At 41.4% G+C, this 22,569-nt stretch overlaps 1 protein-coding gene across 1 annotated transcript in view; it reads left to right on the top strand.

The window, feature by feature from the left end:
- The first annotated feature begins 16,838 nt into the window (after positions 1-16,838).
- Positions 16,839-22,569, top strand: part of zgc:92360 (uncharacterized protein LOC436988 homolog) — a 73,502-nt gene continuing 67,771 nt past the window's right edge. The window contains exon 1 of the mRNA XM_028815233.2: positions 16,839-17,380. Coding sequence (XP_028671066.1) covers positions 17,290-17,380 — 91 coding nt within the window. The 5' untranslated portion in view covers positions 16,839-17,289. The remainder of the gene's footprint in view (positions 17,381-22,569) is intronic.

Below are 22,569 nucleotides of genomic sequence, written 5' to 3'. Positions count from 1 at the left end.
ATCAATGTGACAAACATAGTCAAGTCAAAAGTCAAACTTTATTTATTTTCTTCTTCTTCTTCTTCATCATCTTTTCCCACCTCTATGTGGGGTCGATGTGCTTAATCAGCCTTCCCCATACAGCTCAGTTCTTCATCTCCTTGCCAGTCAAGCCCTTTTCCTTCTTTAACTTTAACCACCTCCGCTTTGGCCTCCCTCGCTTTCTCTTACACTGTACTCCCCTTCCCATCACACTTTCACCCAGATATCCATTGTCTCTCCCCATTACATGTCCATACCACTTCAATCTACATTCCTGTACTTTGTTCGATATCTCTCCCACTTTTGTTGTACCTCTGATTGTCTCATTTCTTATTCTGTCCTCTTTTGTAACTCCACACATCCATCTCAACATTCTCATTTCTGCCATATCTAACTTCTTCTCCTGCTCTCCCTCTGCCACCCATATCTCAGCTCCATACATTGTTGTTGGTCTTATCACTGTCCTAAAAACATTACCTTCAGCCATCACCTTAATTCTTTGATTGCACAATACTCCTGATACTTTCTTCCAATTTCTCCATCCACACTACACTCTGTGGGTTATCTCTGCATCTAGTCTTCCATCTTGGGCTTCGACTGATCTTAGATATTTAGATTTATCCACTCTTTTCAATAGCTCTCTCATCATTAAACCTCATATAGTGAATTTAGTGAAATTAAAACCTGAATGGAGCAGAACTCTTTAAAATTAAATTGCAACAAAACTGAACTCCTGCAAATTGGGACTAAAATGCAACTTAATAAAATGAGCTCCTTCCCAGTCCGTCTTGGCGGTGATCTCATCAGACCTGCCTCTACTGCAAAGAATCTTAGTGTCATTTTTGATTCCTCCCTCTCTTATTCCACCCACATAAATCACATTAAGATACATTCTTACTTTCACCTCCGTAACATATCCTGTGTTCACTCCTTCTTCTCCTTTTCTGATGTTGAGAAACTTGTCCATGGTTTTATCACATCCCGCATTGATTATTGTAATTCCCTACTGGCAGGTGCTCCTTCTAATCTTATATCACAGCTCCAGCTTATTCAAAACTCAGCTGCAAGAGTCCTTACATGGACCAGCAGCAGCGAGCACATCACACCCATCCTGCTCCGTCTTCACTGGCTCCCTGTGTCTTTCAGAATCAAATATAAAATCCTACTAATAACCTACAAAGCCTTAAATAACCTTGCGCCAAACTACATCAGTGACCTTCTCCATCACTATGTGCCTGCCCGCCCACTAAGGTCCTCTGATTCTGGCAATCTTGTTGTGCCCCACACTAATGTACACTCCATGGGTGACAGCAGGGCCTTCAGCTGTATAGCGCCCAGACTCTGGAATGACCTACCGAAATTAATCAGGTCAGCTGACTCCATGAATTCTTTTAAAAAAAAACTCAAAACTCATCTGATCAGGAAGGCTTTTAGCTCTACTTGACTTTATTACCCTTCTCTCAGTTTACCTCTCTGTCAAGATGCTCATGTAACCTGTATGTGTGTGTGCGAGACCATCAATTATGTTGTCTGTTAGGCTTTTTCTCTGAATTCACTGTCGTAATCTTCTTCATTTATTTATCTGGTTTGTACAATGCTATATACTGTATACCCTGCCGTTCTTTCTTATATTCTGTAAGTGCATTGAGCATGGGAAAGGCGCTATATAAATAAAATATATTATATATCCCTATTTATTGTCAATCCTCTATCTTCCAAAGCCCATTTTTCCACCCTGGTGCTAAACAACACAATGTCATCTGCAAAACTCCAGGGTATGACTGGTCTTTAATCCCATGACTCAACATATCCATAACCAGATCAAAGAGGTAAGGATATTATGAGAAGAACTCTGGTGCAGACCTCTTCTAATTGAGATCGTATCTATTAACACAAAGGTGCTTTTAACCTGAGTCCTCACATCCCCTCATGCATATTATGAACAACTCTCACATATTTCTCTGGTCCTCCTTTCTCTCTCATGCACCTCCAGAACTCTTCATCATAAGTCTACTCCAAATCAATAAGCACCATACGCAAACCCTTCTGTTTTTCTCAATGCTTCTCTATCGGTTGTCTCAGTGCCAAGATTGCATCAGTTGCTCATCACCCTGGCGTAAAACCAAACTGCTCCTCCCCTACGGTGGTCTCTTTCCTAAGATCTCTCTCTATATCTCCTTTCCAAATTTTCCCTGTGTGTGACACCAGCTTTATCCCTCTCTAGTTTCTACAGTCCTGAGTATCACACTTTTCCTTACAAATCGGTACAATCCGACTCTTCTTCCATTCTTCTGGCATTTTCTCCTGTTCATAAATTTTCTGCATTAGTTCCTGCAACACATCTACTCCTTCTTCTGCTAAACTCTTCCACTCTTTAGCTGGAATTTCATCCGGTACTTGTTGCCTTTCCATTTTTCATTCTTTTCAGGCCTTTACTTCCTCCCTCCTTATTATACCAGATAATGAACAGTCAACAGTTTAGTGTCTCCATTTTTTCCCCCAGAGTCACGAGGTACAGCCTGAGACCACAGGTCTTCACTACAGAGTTGATTATTAATCCCTCAAACCAGCAAGCTACTGTTCAAACATAAAGCTCCTTTCAAAAAAATCCATGTTTAACACTGAGATCAGATAACAGTTTATCACACAGATGCACAACAGCAGACCATTCTTTCCAATCATCTCCCTCTCGCTGTTTCTGTCGAATTCCCCTTGACAGAAATGCAAAGCTAACCTTGTTTCTGTTGCTTAAAAGGTCAATCTGGATAGTGCATGTTGTAAAGGGACAGTAAAAGCTGCTTTCTCGTGCTTAATTATGTCTTACAGTATATGTATTTGTCATTTAAATCACTTATAGGGCAAAAAGAAGATTCTGAGAGTCCTACTGATTGGCTAATCAGTAATCCACATGGCAAAAACAAATCTTCACATTGTTTTGGCTGCCATGTATACTGCACCAGAGCCTGCTGACTTTGTTTGAAGATTAAATGCCACAATGCTGATGATAGCAACATGCCAGCACTATTGCTTTGGGAATTTTCACACCATATCTGATGTTAGAAAAACACTAGTGCTAAGGTTTGAATAAAAATGTATCAGATCGGCCTGTGCCTTAATTCCAGAAACTGAAGAACCTCTCGCTTCTCATCAAGAGACTGCATGCAGCAGGGCGCGTCCCATAATGCAACTCTTTGAAATCGTCAAGTATCCAAAATGAATTCAAAGACTCGAAAGTGTTAATATTTCTGTTCAATGAAGGGTTGACTGTGTGTGGGGCGCAAGGTTATTATAGTTAACGAAAACTAAAATCAAAACTGAAACTATTATTAAAAAAACATTTTTGTAAACTGAAATAAAATAATTAACAAAACTGAAATGAAAAACTAAAACTAAACGAAACTATTAAAGTAGCTGGAAAGACTAACTGAAATAAAATAATAATTTACAAAAATATTTTTTGTTTTAGTTTTTGAATGAATATTCTTGCCGTTATTCTTTAACCCTTGTAAGTTTTAACTCTAAAACAGAAAGTCATCCACCATGAGCCATCCCCGCACATATTCATCCAGTGTACGGTGGCTGGTGACGGAGGGCGGCTGTTCACACAGCATATGCAGAGACAGAGCAAGCTGAGTGCGGGTGTGTAAAGCGTGTGAAATAGAAAGCGATTTGCGTGCTGCCTTTCTTTGCGGTTGTTGTATATCAAGATGTAATTCAAACGGCTGAAATCAGAATGTGCTGGTCAACAAAAACTTTTCCGTATGGACAGAAAAATCACGAGTGAGTGACGTTTCAGTTTATTTCTCAGGTGACTGCTTTTTATTGACAGCAATTCACCTGCCACTTAGCACAGTTAAAATTGGTTTTCTCGAAGTATAGAGAAAGTATAGTAATCATGAAAAAATATGACCTTGATATTTTGATGAATCCAAAAATACTGTTTTTTGGAATTGTGTGTGTGTGCGCGCGCGCCTGTGTGTGTGTGTGTAAACACGATAACTCAAAAATGCAACTAGATAGATGGATGAAATTCGGTATGTCGTTGTTACACCACATTTGTAGATCTGTATTAACTTTTGGGCCAAATCCATCTCCTGGAACTGGTACTTTACCCGAACACATACGATTTTTTTAAAATTTATGCAGCTGCAAAGTCCGGTTTATTCAACATTACTTTTATAATAATTGTTCAATATATTATTAATTTGATTTGTTGCTGATAGTTCCTTAATGTACATAATATAAAAATATAATCATTGTCTTGCCATTTACTCCTCAAATATCCATTCCCATATCTGAGTATACAAGAAAGTCAAGGGGAGACCACTCCCGATTTTTGGAAATAAAATGGCACTGATCGAGAGACTGACTAGGTCATCATACAAGATCAGCATATTGTTGCTGACCAATCACTTTTGCTTTAAAAACATCGTTTAACAACGAAGCAGTACAAACAAAGGTAGAGAGTCTGACAAGTGATGAAAAACTAAACATACTAATGGGTTTTTGTATTTATTTTATATTAATTTATCATTTTTACTTAATATTCACAACTCAAATACCTTATATTGTGAAATAATCCATTAGAAGAATTATATTTTAAAATATTTGTCTCCCTTTTTTCATTGTTTTTCTCTCTCTCTCAAAATAGATAGTTGAAATATATTATTTTTGTTCTTAACATCAGCCATATCATACATATTGCATACCAGGGAGTTTTCCTGCCTTACATTCAAACCTGCTGCTGTGGGCTCCAGGTTTCCTGTGATCCTGCTCTGGATAAACAGGTTTAGATAATGTATATATTGTTCTTAATCTCAGATGCTGCCTCTGATATTTTGTGCCTGTCCGTATTCCTATTACCTGCTCTTGCCCTGCTCATTATGTGTTTAGAGTTCTTATGGTAGACTACATAAGACTCACCACCTCTAACCTTCACAGTACGTGCTTGTTGTTCTTTGTTTCCCTCAATATAACTAGGTGGGGTCTGCACACTCATTCAAGTCTAAGAGCCCTGTTCTTCCTAAGCCCTTGTGATTTTCATGAGAAAATATTTTAAAAATTATACAATTGTGTAAAATTATTCATATTCAGTATCTAGTTTTGATTATGCTTGTTTTTATCAGACAAAAAAAAAAAAACAGATAGTAAACCAGGCAGTGTAGTAAGCGTCCACTAACATTAAACTCATATCCAAATCTGTTAAGTGTATAGTTCTGTCCGATTGTGACACAAAACTAACTCCGTAGGTGGTCCATGCCATAATTGCTAAAACTAAAACTGAAACTAATGTATATAAAAATAAAATAGAAATGTCTTTGTGAAATAAAAACTAAACTAAAACTAAAAATACACGATGAAGGAAAACTAAAACTAAACTGATATAGAAATAAAATCTAATATAAAAAGGCAAAACTTTAATAACCTTGGTGGGGCGAGCAAAAGAGACCTCATTCAGTCAATAACAATGTGCAGGAAAATACATATTTACGTATCTCTACAACCCTGAACTAGATATTCAGGCTGGAAGACCCATTAATGGATGGAGAAGGTATGGTGGTGCAATGACTAGTGCTGTCACCAACTGGGTTAAGTTTGTTCATCCTCATCATGTCTGTGTGGTCTTTTCAGTAGGTGCCTTGGTTTTCCTTCCGTATTCCAATATTAGGTTGATCGACAGTTGTTATCAAAGATGGATTCGCTATGAGATCTTCCTCTGGTGAAGAAGGAAAAGAACTTAGCAAGGGTGATGCAAAGTGACATCTTAAGGTTAGTCAGTCAGTCATTCTCTAACCTGGTAATTCCTGAACAGGGTCACGGGGGTCTGCTGGAGACTACCCCAGCAAGCACAGGGCGCAAGGCAGGGAATAAACCCTGGATTGGGTGCCAGTCCATCGCAGGGTGAACACACACACACCTACCCATACCGAAGGGCGAATTAAGACTCACCAATTCACAACATCGTATGGTGAGGCACGCTACCTGCATTGTGAGGGAGCGTCAGTTACGACACTATGGCCAAGTGGCACAATTCCCCAAGAGTGATCCGGATAACAGGATCCTCACTGATGAAGACCCAAGCGGCTGGACCAGGGCAAGGGGACGCTCATTTAACACCTGGCTACAGCAGATAGATGGTCATTTATGGAGGGTGGGACTGGACTGCGTGTTTAACTGGGGGGTTACCAACCAGGATCCTGAGCTGTTTTGTCGTGTGGTCGGTGTTGCCATGTGCTGTTCCAGTGCATGCTCCCCAACCTGACCTTACCTGATAGTTTACGCATACCACATCCAGCTCAAAATTAGTTCCCAAGGACTCGAAGCTCGTAAATAGCCTGACTATGAAAAACACTCTAAAATGCTGCTTTCCCAGAATACACTTGTAGCGGGGCTACAGAGTAATAGTGTTTTCAGTGTTTGCGCTGAGTGCGTTTTGTTTCCATCGTCCCGTTTGCTGTTTATCATGTGTGCATCAGTGAATGTTGTCCCCATAAATACAGAGGGGACAGATGATGGAGAGAGACCGCAGCCCCAAGATCGAAAGCACCTGTTCACAATCAATTACATCCGGCTCTTTACTATTTAAACAATCAGGAGGGAAAAGAAAGGGAGGAAGGAGAAAGACAGAGTTTACAATTTACGACAACGAACTACCATTACCTGCTATTTTTCATATTGCGCTTTTGTATCCAGTTTGTTTTTCATTCTGCCGGATTTACCTCAGTTCAATCATCACCAGAGACCCCAGGGTTGGACGTCATTATCCACCACATGCCGAGGACTAACACGGTGAGATTGTTCCCTTTTCCAGGAGATTCAAACACATCCATTCTTTCAGTCATCCGTATTCAGGACAGTAATATACCCGGACTCAAGTTCACGATCATTGTCATTTCCATATTCATTCATTGTTATTATTCGTGTTGTTTGTTATATGTTACAGGGGCAAGGGAGGGTTAGTTATTGTGTATATATATATATATATATATATATATATATATATATATATATATATATATATATATATATATATATATATATATATATATATATATATATGGTGTTTTCACGTTGCTGTTTTGGTGGAGGGATATACATATATATTTGCTACGTGGGGAATGTGCAGTAGTGTTGTGTTGTTGTGTTCCATTTAATATATTCACTTATTTGACATACCTGCTTTTGCGTGCTTGTGTAAACCGTCGATTGAGGGGAAAATATTATGTTAGAGGTACGGCTTGATATATATATATATATAAGATTCATCTCAGTAATTTATCCAGGCCACAGGTCTTGGTAGTGTACCTGCTGGCTGGGTAAGGGGTCGGCCATTACACACTGAACCAAACGCGAGGCCTATCACCTAACATCACACTCATATACTCATAAACAGATACCTGTACCTCGCTAATCCGCCATCCAAGCTATGACATGCCAGGCCACATGGTGTCACACTCTTAGTCTTCCATGTCATCTTGTTGATCCCAAAACCCATAAAATGCTGCCCAAGCTTGCGTGAGTGACACAGTAGTTTGAGTCTGTCCTCAAAAGCACTATACAAAAATGTATTGATTCGATTATTTGGAACAGTTTGCATTATGTGACGTATTAATGGCAATCAAGATATATTTGAAATAAAAAAGATATTTATTTACAATAAAATGCATTCTAAAATAAAGAGTTATTTTGAACATAATAGACCAGCTTTGCACCATACTGTTCAGTAGGTTAGGCCCATACCTGGACTTAAACCCTATGATCTCATGCTCATCATCTTGGCCGCTGTGTGCTTTTATAGAACAAGAGCATAACTAAAAAGACGCCTTCGCTATCTGAAGTCCATTTAGTCACTCAGACTGAAAGAGTGGTTTGTAAGCCTAAGATTATTGCTTTCCATACTACATGTGAGGTGTCAACCTAAGTTTATGCCCTGGGATGTATGTTGTAAATAGTGGTACTTGAGTGAAGAGCGGCTGTTCACAAAAGCTTCTTCTCCTGCTGTATTAAAGATTTTTTACTATAGACCAGGGGTGTCCAACTGCAGGTTTTCATTCTAACCCTTTTCCTAATCAGTGACCAGTTTTCACTGCTAATTAACTCCTTTTCCCTTCATTTTAATAGCCCTGTTTTTAAGGATTCAGTCCTCTGAATTGATTTGTTTCTTCATTAAATGGCAGCCAAACAGAAACGTGACATGAAATGAGCCGACAGATGATCAGCTAAACTGGAACGTCAAACTCCAGCCAATTTCACTCCAACCAGTTTATTAATGAGAAGCCAATTCTTGCTGCTAATTAAAGCCATTATTGTGTAGCAGTGCTACCATGGGAAGAACTCCATTTCCCAGCAGCCCAAAGGGGATTACCCGCATAGGATGACTGAAATGGAAGCAGGGGCTTCTGGGGAACTGGGGTGGCCACTAAGAGGTGCTGCATGGATACCACAGACTGGCTGGACAAATCTTCAGCCCCACATGGAAGTGCAATTGGGACCAAGTGGTCAAGCACCTGGAACACTTCCAGGTGGACTATAAAAGGGCCCAGCCACCATCACTCAGTGGCCAGAGTCAGGAGGTGGAGGATGAAACTAGACGGGAGGAGGAGTGGTGGTGCCAGAAAAGTGTTTTGTGTTGGCTTAAGTGCTTGTGGGATTGTGTATTGTCTGTGGGGTTCACGGAGAAGACGTGCCCCGCAGGTGAAGAAAAATAAAAGTTTTTACATGTGTCTCAGTGTGAGTCTGTGTCGGGTTGGGCGCTATACAGCATCCTTATCACAACAGATAAATAACGGTACAGTATTACACACTAGAAACTATCCATCCATCAATTAACTGAAGCCCCTTTCTCCAATTCAGGGTCACAGAACTGGAGCCTATCATTTCAACTTTGGGCATGTGCCAGGATGGAGAAACTCATACTCAAATAATTATGAACCAGGGGAGGACTCTGGCTTCTAAACTCTGAAGACATTTTATGAACTTCTAAATTTATTAAAGATCAGCTTGGCGATAGGTACAAAAGCAGAAGAAGAAGAAGAAGAAGAAGGAGGAGGTGGTTTATACTGAATTACTTTCATGTTAACTGACAATGATGAAGTGCTTTAGCAAATGCCTGGGCATCGAGTGAGAGTGCCTGATGATGGGAGATCACTGGTGTCGGCTCTCCCATTATGCGTAATGGAAGAAAGCTGTTATTAAAGAGAATAGATGAGTAAAAGTAAAGGAGCAGCAGATGTAACAAATACAAGGAAGGATGATTAGCAATGCTGGGCCAGCACATGCGTCAACTGTTTGAGTCGCCAGTAATGGCTTGCTTGTTACAGAATGACCTTTGAGGTAAAACAAATTTATTACAATCTGCAACACGCTCTAAAATCAATATGTCTTTGTAATAAATAAGAGACACACACAAAGAAAAGTATACATGAATTGAAGTGACATGTAAATAGAATGCTGACTAAAAGAAAGGGGCACACAGCATGTCAAGGTCAGGACCTGTGAGAAGATTGAAGTAAGGGTTGTAGTGACAGAGAAATTTAAATGGAGCCCTGCATTAGTAAGGGGAAGGCCTGAAAACATTGGGCTTCTGTTGTGTCTGAAACGGCGCCAGGGTTGTGGTCAACCGCCTTCAACCAATCAGCTTTAAATCAGCCGTTGACATCATAAAGGAGGGACTTTATAGACACAATTCACCTTCATTTATTATCTTTTCCTTCATTATTTAAATTTATAACTATTGTGTTTCTATGTATAATATTATGCTCTCTCATTATATTTTGTGGGTGGTGCCCCAAGACGTGGGATCATCCTGGCAGGACCACCGCTCCAAAGTGTTTAGTCTGGCTATTGAGTCAGAGCAGAGGAAGGACAGGAGAGACACATTGCAGTTGTAAAGGAGTTTTGTAAGTATTGTTTTCTGGTTTTTATTATTTTTCTATGTTCATTAAATTATTCTTTGGTTTGTGCATAGGGATTTGCCGTTTAGATAATTCCTTTTCACCCTTTTGAGATTTTCCTTGTATTTTTCCATTTTTTGAAGTAAACCCTCATTTATAAATATTTCTTATTATAAATTTTGTGTTAATGTTTGAGGTGTGCCATCTGTTGGAATGAAAAATGCAATGCATTTTATTACTACAAATGCTTGTGATGCTCTGTCTGCATTTGTGTCTGTTATATGACATTTGGTTTGGGTTTAGTTACAACTGTTAATGTTTTTGGTGTGCCACCTGTTGGAATGAAAAATGCAATGCATTTTATTACTACAAATGCTTGTGATGCTCCATCTGCATTTGTGCCTGTCATATGACATTTGGTATGGGTTTAGTTAAAACTATTAATGTCTGTGATCTGTTGGAATGACAAATGCAATACATTTTATTATTAAAAGTATTTGTGATGTGGCATCTTTCAGACATATAGTAACCGGACAGACACACAGATGTGTATTCATTTATTAAGGACTAGCTGGGCTACCTGTCTAGAACGGGTTGAAATCTAAGTAATCAATTTAGACCTCAGTGTTAATGTTTGAAGTGCACCATGCAATGCATATGTCTCTGTTATATGTAAGAGATTCATAAATGTGGTGTTGAAGTTTGTGATGCGGCATCTGTTGAAATGAATAATACAATGCATTTTATCACAAAAAAAGGTTGCGATGCGCCTTCTGTTGGAATGAAAAATGCAATGCATTTAATTACTAATAATGCTTGTGATGCTCGATCTATTGGAATGACAGAGACGTAGCAACCAAACTGACACACGGACATTTATCTTTTAATTCAGGTGGATATGTGTAGGGCTGTAGAGTGAAGATTACAATGCAAATAAGAAATATGCACTGGGTCCCTCCAGCCATGACATGATAAAAGTGCACTCACAGAACGGATAGATAGGTTGTTGCACAGCAAATTATAAGCATAAAACCATATAGCAGAAGTTCGGCATTTGGAGGGGAGTCATCATGAGTCCCCTGACATCCGCTCCTGAGGTGAGAAAGCCAAGTGAGGAGATCACAAAATGGAGTATTGGTCCTTCAAACTGGAGGCAGGAGAACATACATGATAAAGAGGAAAAATAAGGAGATATAGAGCATTAATGTTAGTTAATCAACATTAAAGGAACACAGTCTCCTTAGAAGAGAGGGGTCTTCTCTGCCCTTTCTTATGTAGCTCCACTGTGTTATTAGACCAATCCAGCATGTCAGTGGTGTGAACACCCAAGACCTTGTAGCAGTGCACCACCTCCAAATCCACTCCATGGATAGTGACCACTCCAGCAGAGAGTTAACAGGCAGGGGTCACAGCAGTTGGTAGGAACACTTTGCCACTGGCTGCAAAGAAAAGAAGCAATGAAAGAAGATACAAAAGGTGGGTAATACCTCCTGGCCGCTAAGAAGGACACTGTCACTAAAGGGTTTGATGTTTTAAGGAAAGGAGCTGGACCTTTAAAGAGAACAAAAGGCTCAAGGGAGCTGGGACATCAGGAGCCACTCATGGGACTTCTAGCCTAAGTGTGCATGGAGCAAATGTGGAGCCCAAATCCCTGGAAGTGACACCAAGATGGGGGATTAAAGCCCTGAAAAAAGGATCATATTCATTTAGGAGGAGAGCTACTGGTGAGAATTCAACTAGCAAAAGAATGAGGGAGATGGTCAGAAAATGAGGGAAAGACAGGGCAAAGGGACTGGATGGCACAGCATGGATGGACTGGCATCCTGGATAGGATGAACCCTGTAACTTGTCTCAGTCAGGAAGCTGGTATGGCGTGACAACATGGATGGACCGGAATTCAGGAAGAGTTGGAGAGAATTACCCTTACCCAGCTGGAAGGCCAGTATAATGGTAGGACCGGGGCAGACAGCCTCTCAAAACTATATGCTCCTCTGAAAATGCTAGGTAGTGCAACATTCCTGGACTGCTGTACCCATGCACACAACCGCAGTGCATAATGGAAATTGTAGTTCTATTGGACAGGCATGTTTGGTTCCATGGGTGCTGCTAGAAGGAGCTGCATTAGGGAAGCTTCTGCCTGACCCAGAAGTTCTTCCTTAGGAAAATGTCCAAGCACTGGCAGTACGCCTTTGATAAAAGAGGCCACCTCACCTCACTCAGGGAGCCAGAGTCAGGCGAGGAGAAGGGTGACACTCACCTGGGGGGGACTGGAGGGAGGAGACGGTGAAGGAGAAGGAGAAGGTAAAGGAGAAGGAGAAGATAAATAATTGCATGTCATCGAAGAAGCTTGTGTCAAGGTGCTGTGTTTAATAAAATAAGCCCATTTGAACCCTAGGGACTTGTGTGTGGGCTTATTGTGTCTGGGGCTCCCCTAGTGGTTACAGATGGGGAAGCCATTTCACTAAATAGGCCTGGACTGAACAGCCATTAAAGCTGCTGTTTTTCTGCTTAGCTTTACGTTGCCATACCCTTCTTTGTTCATTTGTACTTTATTTTTGGTTAAAAAGGCACCATTTTTATTTACCATTTGCCTCTTTTGTGTTCTTCTGGGTGCAGAGTCAGACCCCCAGGGTGCAGGACCCTCTCCTCTCGATGCTACATTTTTAAACTAATTATTATTTAGTATTTGGCTGACACATCTATTCAAGGTGACTTACACGTGTCAACTTTTTGCATACACTGCCCATCTTTAACATTTAGAGCACAGACAGGCTGCGTGACATTGCTAAACCAGCAACTTTACATTTAATGGCTTAGCCGCTATAAAGTATTTTAAAAAAGAGGAAAGAAAAAAACAAATTTCAGTGGCAGATTCTCAACATTCCTTTTTGTATTAATATGATGAGCCTATGCTGCCATCTGCTGCCCATTTTGATATTCTTTTGCCTTCCTATTTTTGTGTAATCGCCGAGCTGAACTCGACAGATTCTTCCATGTCCCAGCGGATATCAAATGAATTTTCGTTAATCCAAGCCCCGGTAAACAACAAGCCTGGGGTTGGGAATCTCATGTCAGACTGGATCATCCCAAATTCCCATAAATCCCAAATCCGTAACTACTTGGTGTTTATTTCTGCTAAAAATAAATAACGGGGTTGGCAGTATGGCAACTTTGAAAATCCTAATCACATCACATGCTATACCATTATAGTATTTTAGATGGTTTTGACAACAGGGTTCATTATTTATGTGTGTATATGCACTGCACATTCTTTATAGATGTTGGGCAGATGAACTAAAAGCAGACTGGGAAGGCTTTAAGCTGCCAATTATGCACATTTTTAAAACTTTTTAAATCATCTCACCAGAATGGAATTAGGGGAGTGGAATTTTTTTACTTATTGCATAGCAAATGGCTGAAGAATTGGAGTTATGTGTGTCTAAATGTGTGAAGGTAAGTCAGCAAGGCGCAGGACGGGAGCAGAATGTTGACTGGAAGATAAGTTGCTCTGAGCTGTGGAAGGCCAATTCCATTCGCATTAAGTTCCTGGTAGGATCAGTGACGGACATCACCCCTAGTCTATCAAACCTTTGGGGCAAGGCCAGGAGCAGGCTGGGTCTCAAAACCGCCTTCAACAAATGAGGTGACGAGGTCGACCCACTCGGCCCATTAGTCATTTTAATGTTCTTAAAATCTGTGATGAGTACGCGACTCACACTTGCTATGAGCCTATGATATGAACTCTATCTAAACTGTTGCTAAACTTAATCTGTACACAGTTGTTTAGACACAACCTAAAATCTGATGACATGCTTAGAAATAAAATTTAATGAAATATAAAAATTTAGTAACACGGCTTACATGTTATTAGAGTACATGTCATATGTCAATGTCATGTCCAAGTGCGAGTACCCTAGTAGGCTAGTAGCTGCGCATTTACAATGGAATAAATTATAACCGAGGTTATAATGAAAACCTCACATGATTGAAATGTTCCACTAATTTAATTATAAACTATAAATGTTCCGTCCTAATATGAAAAATTCCTATCCTGTGCTTTACAACTTTGTTTCATCATACTAATAATCGCAGCTGAAAACCACTAATTATCGCTCACGCCAACGACCAGAGAACAATAAAATGCATAATACACAATCTAAACTATTAGTACCGAAGAATTTAAATACTAGATATGAAATAAAATAAATTGCAATAATTTATTTACCACTACCGAAATGCAGTCGAAACAGGAATTGGCAAAAGGCAGTTTTGACCAAATTTTTCACTGTAACTTTGTGTACTGACAACTAAAACAACTTAATGACGTAATACAGTATGTTATATAGGACTATACCGGACAGATAATGTTTAGTAGTTTAGAAAATTAATTTTAATGTCAAACAGTAACCAGTAAATAAAATGTATTTCATGAAACGGCGTGCCCATGACCAGACCAGAGTCCGCTGCCCAAATGCCCTAATGGCCAGACCGCCACTGAGCAAGGCAGAGACTCCTCTGTGCCCACTTGTGTGGTAACAGAGCAACTACGGTTTATGTTCTTACCTGCTCCTATACCACCATCAGGAGCTGAAGAAGAAGAAGAAGAAGAAGACACTACCATCTCCATTAGCATCTCCAGGCACTGATACCAGCACCAGTCAACAGAAAAAGCAGGTCTCCTTAGGAGAGCACCAGACTGGTAACTATGGTCATTTTATCAGTCTGGTAATTATGGACTGGCAACTTCACCAGTCAGATGCTCAAGGCAGAATGGTCCTGCAGTCAGAAGCAACAAGGCAAGTGCTTCCGTTACAGCTCATGATACCCTGGGAAGAACTGATTGAGAAGGCTTTTAAGAGGAAAAGAGGAATGTACTAGGTATTGGTAGAAGAATGCCACAAGAAGGGGCAGCATTGCACAGTAGGGGGTTTGCTGGTAGATCCCTCTGTAATGCATTCAGTCTACTACAAACGTGAGGAAAGAGCCATCAGAATTATTACAGAGGCAGCAGAGAGGGTCTCTAGGTGGCTATGGTGTAAGAGGAGGAAGCTGTGGACAACTGCTACTTAGATAGATAGATAGATAGATAGATAGATAGATAGATAGATAGATAGATAGATAGATAGATAGATAGATAGATAGATAGAAACCCCTACTCCTCCTCTCACTTCTTTTTAATCCAAAGTGATGCCCCCATGATAAGCCAGTTCCAGGACTCTTTCCTTATTCTTACATTTGGATCCCTGGCAGGTTAAAGCAGTTGCTCCAACACTGTGAGACTGAAATGGCTTCCACTAAGCTACACTTCCTTTATAAATCAAATATCAGTGCAGCAATACTTTATGAGAGAATATATATATATGTGGGTTGGCACCCTGCCCAGGATTGTTTCCTGCCTTGTGCCCTGTGTTGGCTGGGATTGGCTCCAGCAGACCCCCGTGACCCTGTGTTCGGATTCAGCGGGTTGGAAAATGGATGGATGGATGGATATATATATATATATATATATATATATATATATATATATATACTGTATATATACATATATAACAGCCTGACCAAGACTCCTTTCATGCTTGCTTTTTCCTCCTTTGGAGTAAGTGATTGAAAAATTATAAGGTTCTAAGAAGTCTGCAGAGACATGTTGTTTGTGTGTCCAAAGCAGGGGTTCCCAGCTTTAAAGAAGAACTATAATTAAAGGCAATAAGTAGCCTGTGATTAAGAAATTAATTGAAATAAAACCCAGAGGCCCTTCAGCAAGGCAAAGCGAGCGAATATTCTGCAGAATACTGAACCCTGCATCGAGCAAACACGTATCTGAGACCTTCTACATGGCAGCTGGCATATTGGAGATGTCATAAATGTACCACATTTGAGTGAAATAAAGCTCCAGAGACGTACGTTCCAGCAAGGTGAAATAACGGCCGACTGGTTCTAAATCTCATTTACTCGCACCCTGAAGAAAGGCAAGCTAACCTCAATTTGTGCTGTAAATGCTTTATTTACATTCTACAGTGCACATTTGGTGGCATTGTGACGCAATAACCACGGTCCTCACTAGGAAAAGTAGCATCAGAAGATGACATGAGGTGAGTTGTGGATTTACTGGGCCTGGACCCTAATTTATTTTATTTTTTTTATACATTACCATGGGATTCAAATTTTGAAGTAGTGTCAAAAGACGTGGTGTCATCCATCTATTTTTCCAGTTCAGGGTCACTGGGAGTTGGAGTCTCATTTCTAAAACTTTGTGTGGATTTGAGCGTAAAAATATGAGTTTGACAAAAAAAAATTATAAAACCGGGCTGTGATGAGATGTCCATAGTTTGGTGCAGTTTTTTAATAAATAATCGTATCCCAATTGGGTGTAGGACTGTGCGGGCGTGCTTCATTCTGGGGTTGATCGGGGTGCATGGGACAAAAGGGAATCAGAACAGAGAAAGAAATTGGAGTATCAAGAGAAGGGAATGGAGGTAGATAGATAGATAGATAGATAGATAGATAGATAGATAGATAGATAGATAGATAGATAGATAGATAGATAGATAGATAGATAGATAGATAGATAGATAGAGGGGGAAATTTGGCTTTTTACAGAAGCTCTCTAAATAAATAAATACCTAAATAGATGAATAAGTATACCGTATACACACCCACACTACAGTTTACACACACAGCAGAATGACTAAAAAGTAAGCAAATTAAAGGAAAGAAGACGTTGTGCTTTTATTAATAAATGTACAGTGAGTTCAAAATCCACCACCTCTGTCAAGACTGCAGCAAGAGTACAAGAGGGTAAATGTGAAGGGGGTCCCTGATATATTCTCAGGACAAAAAAAAAAACAAGTTTGAGGAGCAGCACTTCTGTAGAGCACTTTCATGCACACTGCTGAGACGTACACTTTTAAAGGAATCCACTAGGTGGCGTAAAGCACCTTCTTACCTCCACGAAGCCCGCACCTTTAAACTCTAAACTATGCGGAAAACAAGTTGAAACGAGTTGTTCGCATTAGCAACTTCCTACTGCTCTTCATACACACCCTTGAATCAACGTTTATGGCCAGTAGAGCTGAGGCCGTCCATTCATTTGTAACGCAGCCGGCATCAGATTTTTTCAGTTGTTATTTTTAAAATTACGATTACTGGAAAAGATGCGGCGAAGGTTGTAGTCTTCCTTCCTCTGCCGATTCGGATTATAAAAAAATCTCGGGATGATCTGATAAAGAAGCAGAATAGGAGCTGCAAGCAATACAGGTGCCCTCGAGGAAGCTGCGCTGGAACACGCCTGTCTGCTCGGCGCATTTTTTTTTTCAAGTCTGTGGACTTTTTTTTTTTTTGGTTCCCTTTTTGGTGATTTCGGTTCGGATTCTTCAGTATGACTTTAGTGAATGAGAGAGCGAGTCGGGCTTTAAAGGAGATTCTCCAGAAACCCGGGAACAACGAGTGCGCCGACTGCGGGGCTCCAGGTGAGAAGGTGCTGGGCTGTGGAAGGGCGCGTTCACGCGATCGATCGGTGAGACAGCTGCACGAGTGCGCGGGTCTGTCTGTCTGTCTGTGTCTGTGTGTGTGTGTGTCGCGATAGCGATGGGGGGCAAAAACAAAAATGGCAAAGACCGGGCACGTGATCACTGATCATCATATGCCTGTGATGAAACTGGGAAGAGAAAGCGAACGACTTAAAAATAGCACACTATGAGAATTAAAAAAAAGAAGTTATTAAAGTTTCCATAACGACGTGTTTTGTTTCCTTCTTCATTCCCTCTTTGCGAAAATGGGGAAGATGTTCTGCGCATGTTTTATACACCGTGTGAGAAGAATGTCTTTAAAAATGCATGACCTTAAAATCGTCCCAGTTAAGTACTGCTGTTAAAACTGGAGTCCTGGACAGGGCATCGGTTCATCTCGGGGCACAGCCACGCACACGCCCACGCAGGCCAAGCCTGAAGAGATCCGAATGTAGACTTTGAAAGAACATGTCAAGTTAAAACAGACCGTTACAGTCCTGGCTGCAAACCAACACGGTAAAGGGGTCATTTGAAATGCTAGGGGGAGCGGCTCTGTCCAGCGTGTCACGATAGGCTATACCCGGTAGAACAATACGAGTGTGAAGCCATCGACAGCAACAGAAATGGGGGACTTCCGCTGGTCAGCGCGTCGATCAAGTGGCAGACCTGCGCTGTTGGAGCCCTGGAGCTTGAACTGTTATGGGGTCCCCTTGGCGACCAGCAATGATTTCTGGGGAACCCCTCTGATCTTCTTCATGGGGGTTGTCCCATGACAGATCACGACAAATCTTTAAAACATTTAACTACAACATCTCAGATTTGTATTAAAATGAAGGCAAATATCCTATGCCTTATAATTTTTCAGTTATGGCTGGGGTGAAAATAAGGAAAATGTTATAAATGGTGCCCTCCATAAAGTTTGGGTTCCACGATTTCCGCCCTCTGCTCCACGGTTCAAAATTACAAATCAAACAGTTCAGATTGTGATTGAAGTGAACATTGCAGACTTTCATATAAGGGGATTTGCAGACATTTCAGTCACACCATATAGAAATGACAACACCCCCATTTCAGGGCACTGTAATGTTTGGGACACAGCAATGGCAGGTCTATTAAAGCCGTTGTCATATTTAGATCTTTGTCGCATATCCCTCACAGGCAGTGTCTGCTTGATGTCTGCCATTCATCGCTATCAGCAAGTGCTGAGGATCTTCTCTGGTGATGCTCTGTCTGGCCTCTAATGCAGCCATCTTTAGCTCCTGATTCTTGTCCCCTTACATTTTCTCTTCAGCATATGGAAGTCCTGCTCAATTGGATTTAAATCAAGTGACTGGATCGGCCATTCCAGAATTTTCCATTTTTCAGCTTTGTCAAACCCCAGTGTTGCCTCAGTAGTATGTCTGCATCATTATTTTGTTGTAGGATGAAGTGATGACCACTGAGTTTAGACGCATTTACTGTAACTTGAGCAGGGCAGGGCAGCTCAGAGGCTAATGATCTCCGCTGGCAATCGGAAAGGTTCCCGGCTCGAATCCCATAAATGGCAGAAGTGATTCCACTCTGTTGGGCCCTTAACTTGCGGTTGCTCCATCCTGGGTGTGACGTTAACCTGCAAGCAGGTCCTCCAACTTGCAGAGAGAAATTGGAAGTTGGTGGCATGATTGGCACTCCAGCCACTGTGAAAAAAAAAACCCAAAACCTCACACTGGTCTATTCCATTCAAACTAGCATGCTGCTGAGGTGTCACCCATTACAAGGCTGTTCTTGGGTCCTAATTTGGGATCCTGAGGTGGTTTGTCATGTGGTGGGTGCAGCAACAGTAGTATCAGTGCCAGCTCCCAACCTGCCTATCTCTACTGAGCACCTCAGAATTCATTGTGCCATTAGCAGTTCCATCATTAATGAAGAGAAGTGTGCCAGAACCTGTGGCAGCCATACACGCCCAAGACATAACACCCTATCCGCCATGTTTAACAGATGAGGTGGTCTGCTATGGATCTTGTTCAGGCCCTTGTCATCTCCACACTTTGCTCTCACCATCACTCTCGTACAGCAGGTTCATCTTTGTCTTGTCTGTCCACAAGACCTTTTCCAGAATTCTGCAGGCTCTTTGAAGTCCTTTTTCACAAACTCTAATATGGCCGTCCTGTTTTTGTGGTTTGCATCTTGCAGAGTGTCCTCTGTGTTTCTGTTCATGACGTCTTCTGCTGATAGTCGTCTTTGACACACACATCGGCCTCTTGAAGACTGTTTCTGGTCTGTCGGTCAGGCGTTTGGGGCTTTTTTTTATCATAGGGAGGATTCATCTGTCATCAGCAGCGGAGGTCTTCCTTGGCCTACCAGTCCCTTTGTGATTATTGAGCTCACCAGTGCATTCTTTCTTCTTCACGATACTCCAGGCAGTTGATTTTGGTCATCCTAAGATCTTACTGATGTCTGGTATGGCTTAATTCATGATTTTCAGCCTCATAATGGCTTCTTTGACTTTAATTGGCACAGCCCTTGTCCTCATGTTGAATAATGGCGGCTGCAGACTCCAGAGGGCAGAAGCAAGCCGAGGCATCTTATGAAGCAATGAAACCCACCTGAGGATTCGCAAACACCTGTGATGCCAATTGTCAAAGACATGATGGTGCCCTGAAAAGGGGGGAGGGGGGGAGGAATATGTAGAAAAAGTGCTGTGGGACCAAAATGTCTGCAAATCCCCTTAAATGCAGTACAGCCTTGTGGCGAGATTACCTGGCTCACAGGATCCTCATTGTTGAGGACCCAAGCGAATGGACCAGGCCAAGTGGACCCCCATGTAACACATGGCTGCAGCAGATAGATGGTCATTTCTGAGGGGTAGGACTGGACCGCGTGTCTGCATGGGGGGGGGTGCCAACCAGGATTCCGAGGTGTTTCGTCATGTGGTGGGTGCACTAGTGCATGCTCCCTGACCTGAGCAGAGGGGTAAATCAAGAAAAAATGTGTCTTTGTCCCAAACATTCTGGAGGGCAATGTACATGCATGGTGCATCACAGAATGATACTTTGATACTCTTATCTGAAGTTAGTTTGTGTTGAATTACACAATATTTTTAATATTAAAGACCCCCTTCTCTTACAGTAGACAGTCGATTTGCACCTTAAGACGTACAGGCTGAGTTTTGTACGAGCTACAGGTCGGTCACTTACTTTGGAAGAAGGGGATGCTGGATTTCCACAGCCCTGTTAAATTTGCTGGTGTGACATTCAAAAGCCTAATAGAATGGGCAGTGCCCACTTTGTCCTACAAACCAGTACCCGGGCTACTGCTTTGACTGATTGTCTTTCTTGCAGATGAAACCACCTTGCATAAGCAGTTGACTGCAACAACGTTTCCTTTCACCTGAGCTCTGTCCCATGCACATGGATGTCTCGTGAAAGACAGGTAACTAATATGAGATGAAACACGGCACCCCCTTTAGTTAAGTTCCCTACAAACTACTTTTCATCCATCATTGTTCACACTTGGTACAGCTTAGTGATGCTAATATGTCACCCAGAGTGACAAAGTAAAATAACCTCAGCTTTAAACATTCTGTGTGTTCTCTGTGTTAGAAATGGTTAACAAGTCAAGTGACACAATGAAACAACTTGGGATACCCAGTTTGCAACCCCCCAGACAGACACACGGTCCAGTCCCACCCTTCCAGAAATGACCCTCTATCTGCCACAGCCAGGTGTTACGTGGGCGACCCCTTGGCCTGGTCCAGCCACTCAGGTCCCCAACAATGAGGATCTTACAAGCTGGATCACCCTCTGGGAAATGCTCCACATGGCCATAGTGCCGTAACTGACGCTCCCTCACAATGCAGGTAATGTGCCTCATTCGGGACTCCATGAGCAACACAAAGTCAAACCAGTGGTACCCAAGGATTTTCCGGAGAGACACAGTACCAAAGGAGTCCAGTCTTCATCTCAGGTCACTTGATAGCATCCATGTCTCACAACCATATAGCAAGACAGGAAGCACCAGGACTCTAAAGACTTGCACCTTCTTCCTTTTGCATAGATATCGGGTTAAATGGTTAACAATCGGACGAAACTTTCAGTATAGACAGGGAGTTGTGTATGTTATTCTGTTTACAGCCTGTAAAATGCTTCATGTTATACTCACATTTTTATTATTATTACTTGGCTAGCACCCTCATCCACATTAGTTATCTGTCTTTGGTTTTTCCACTTGGTGCACAGTGAAGTGACTTGCTAGTGGTAACACATTGTGAGTAGTGAGATTTGAACCCACAACCTCAGAGGAGTTTAAATTCCAAGGTGTTAACCACAACGCCACACTGCTGCCCAAAAGAAACTCCTTTGCATAAAAATACATGAACAGCTGTCTTGGTAAATTTGGTATACCAGGGGTTCTCAAAGTCGGTCCTGAGGACCCACTCTGGCTTCAGATTTTGGTTCCAACCAAGAATTTGAATTTCCAAGAATATTCCACTTAGGGCCCTGGTTTGGCTGGGGGTGACACTAACTGTGTAAGAACAAACAACACTGATGATGATGATGATGATACAGTTGTATGTCACAGTAGAAACAGCCTGTTTGGTCAAGCTGTAACTAAGCCATAGGTGGCCTTTACCCATTTAGACTAACAGCAGTACAGTCGTGTTCATCTTCAGTTTTCATTCCGCTCTCATTTTTCTCTTCACTGACATGCTGGAGAAGATGGGTCTTCCTGCCCAGCCTGTTTGAGATTTTGTTTCCCTCTCCTCCATTGTCAGCTTGTAACAACTCCCTCAAAAGAACACAATTGAGTCGCTACACTGCTAAGCCACTGTATATTCGGACTTAGTCGATATCACACTTTATCCAGCCCCCTGTCACCTGCCAACAAGAAAGACAACTATTAACGGAATGAAGATAGAAAATTAGGAGTGTTTTTCATTAGCCAAAGAACATCAAACAAAACAAATACATACTGTATATATACATTTAAAGGAAACAGGCATTCAAATAAACAGACCATAGGAGACAATAAGCTGTGCTTCCCACCGAAACCCCACCACAAACGGGGCTGGTGCCACCATTAAGGCGAATTGTAAAACACAATACAATTTATTTTTGTATAGGCCAAAATCACACAAGGAGTGTCGCAATGGGCTTTAACAGGCCCTGCCT

Source organism: Erpetoichthys calabaricus, chromosome 12, assembly GCF_900747795.2.
Source record: "Erpetoichthys calabaricus chromosome 12, fErpCal1.3, whole genome shotgun sequence".
NCBI classification, from domain to species: domain Eukaryota; kingdom Metazoa; phylum Chordata; class Cladistia; order Polypteriformes; family Polypteridae; genus Erpetoichthys; species Erpetoichthys calabaricus.
Note: the sequence above shows the minus strand (reverse complement) of the source record. Positions and strands in the feature narration are given on the sequence as shown.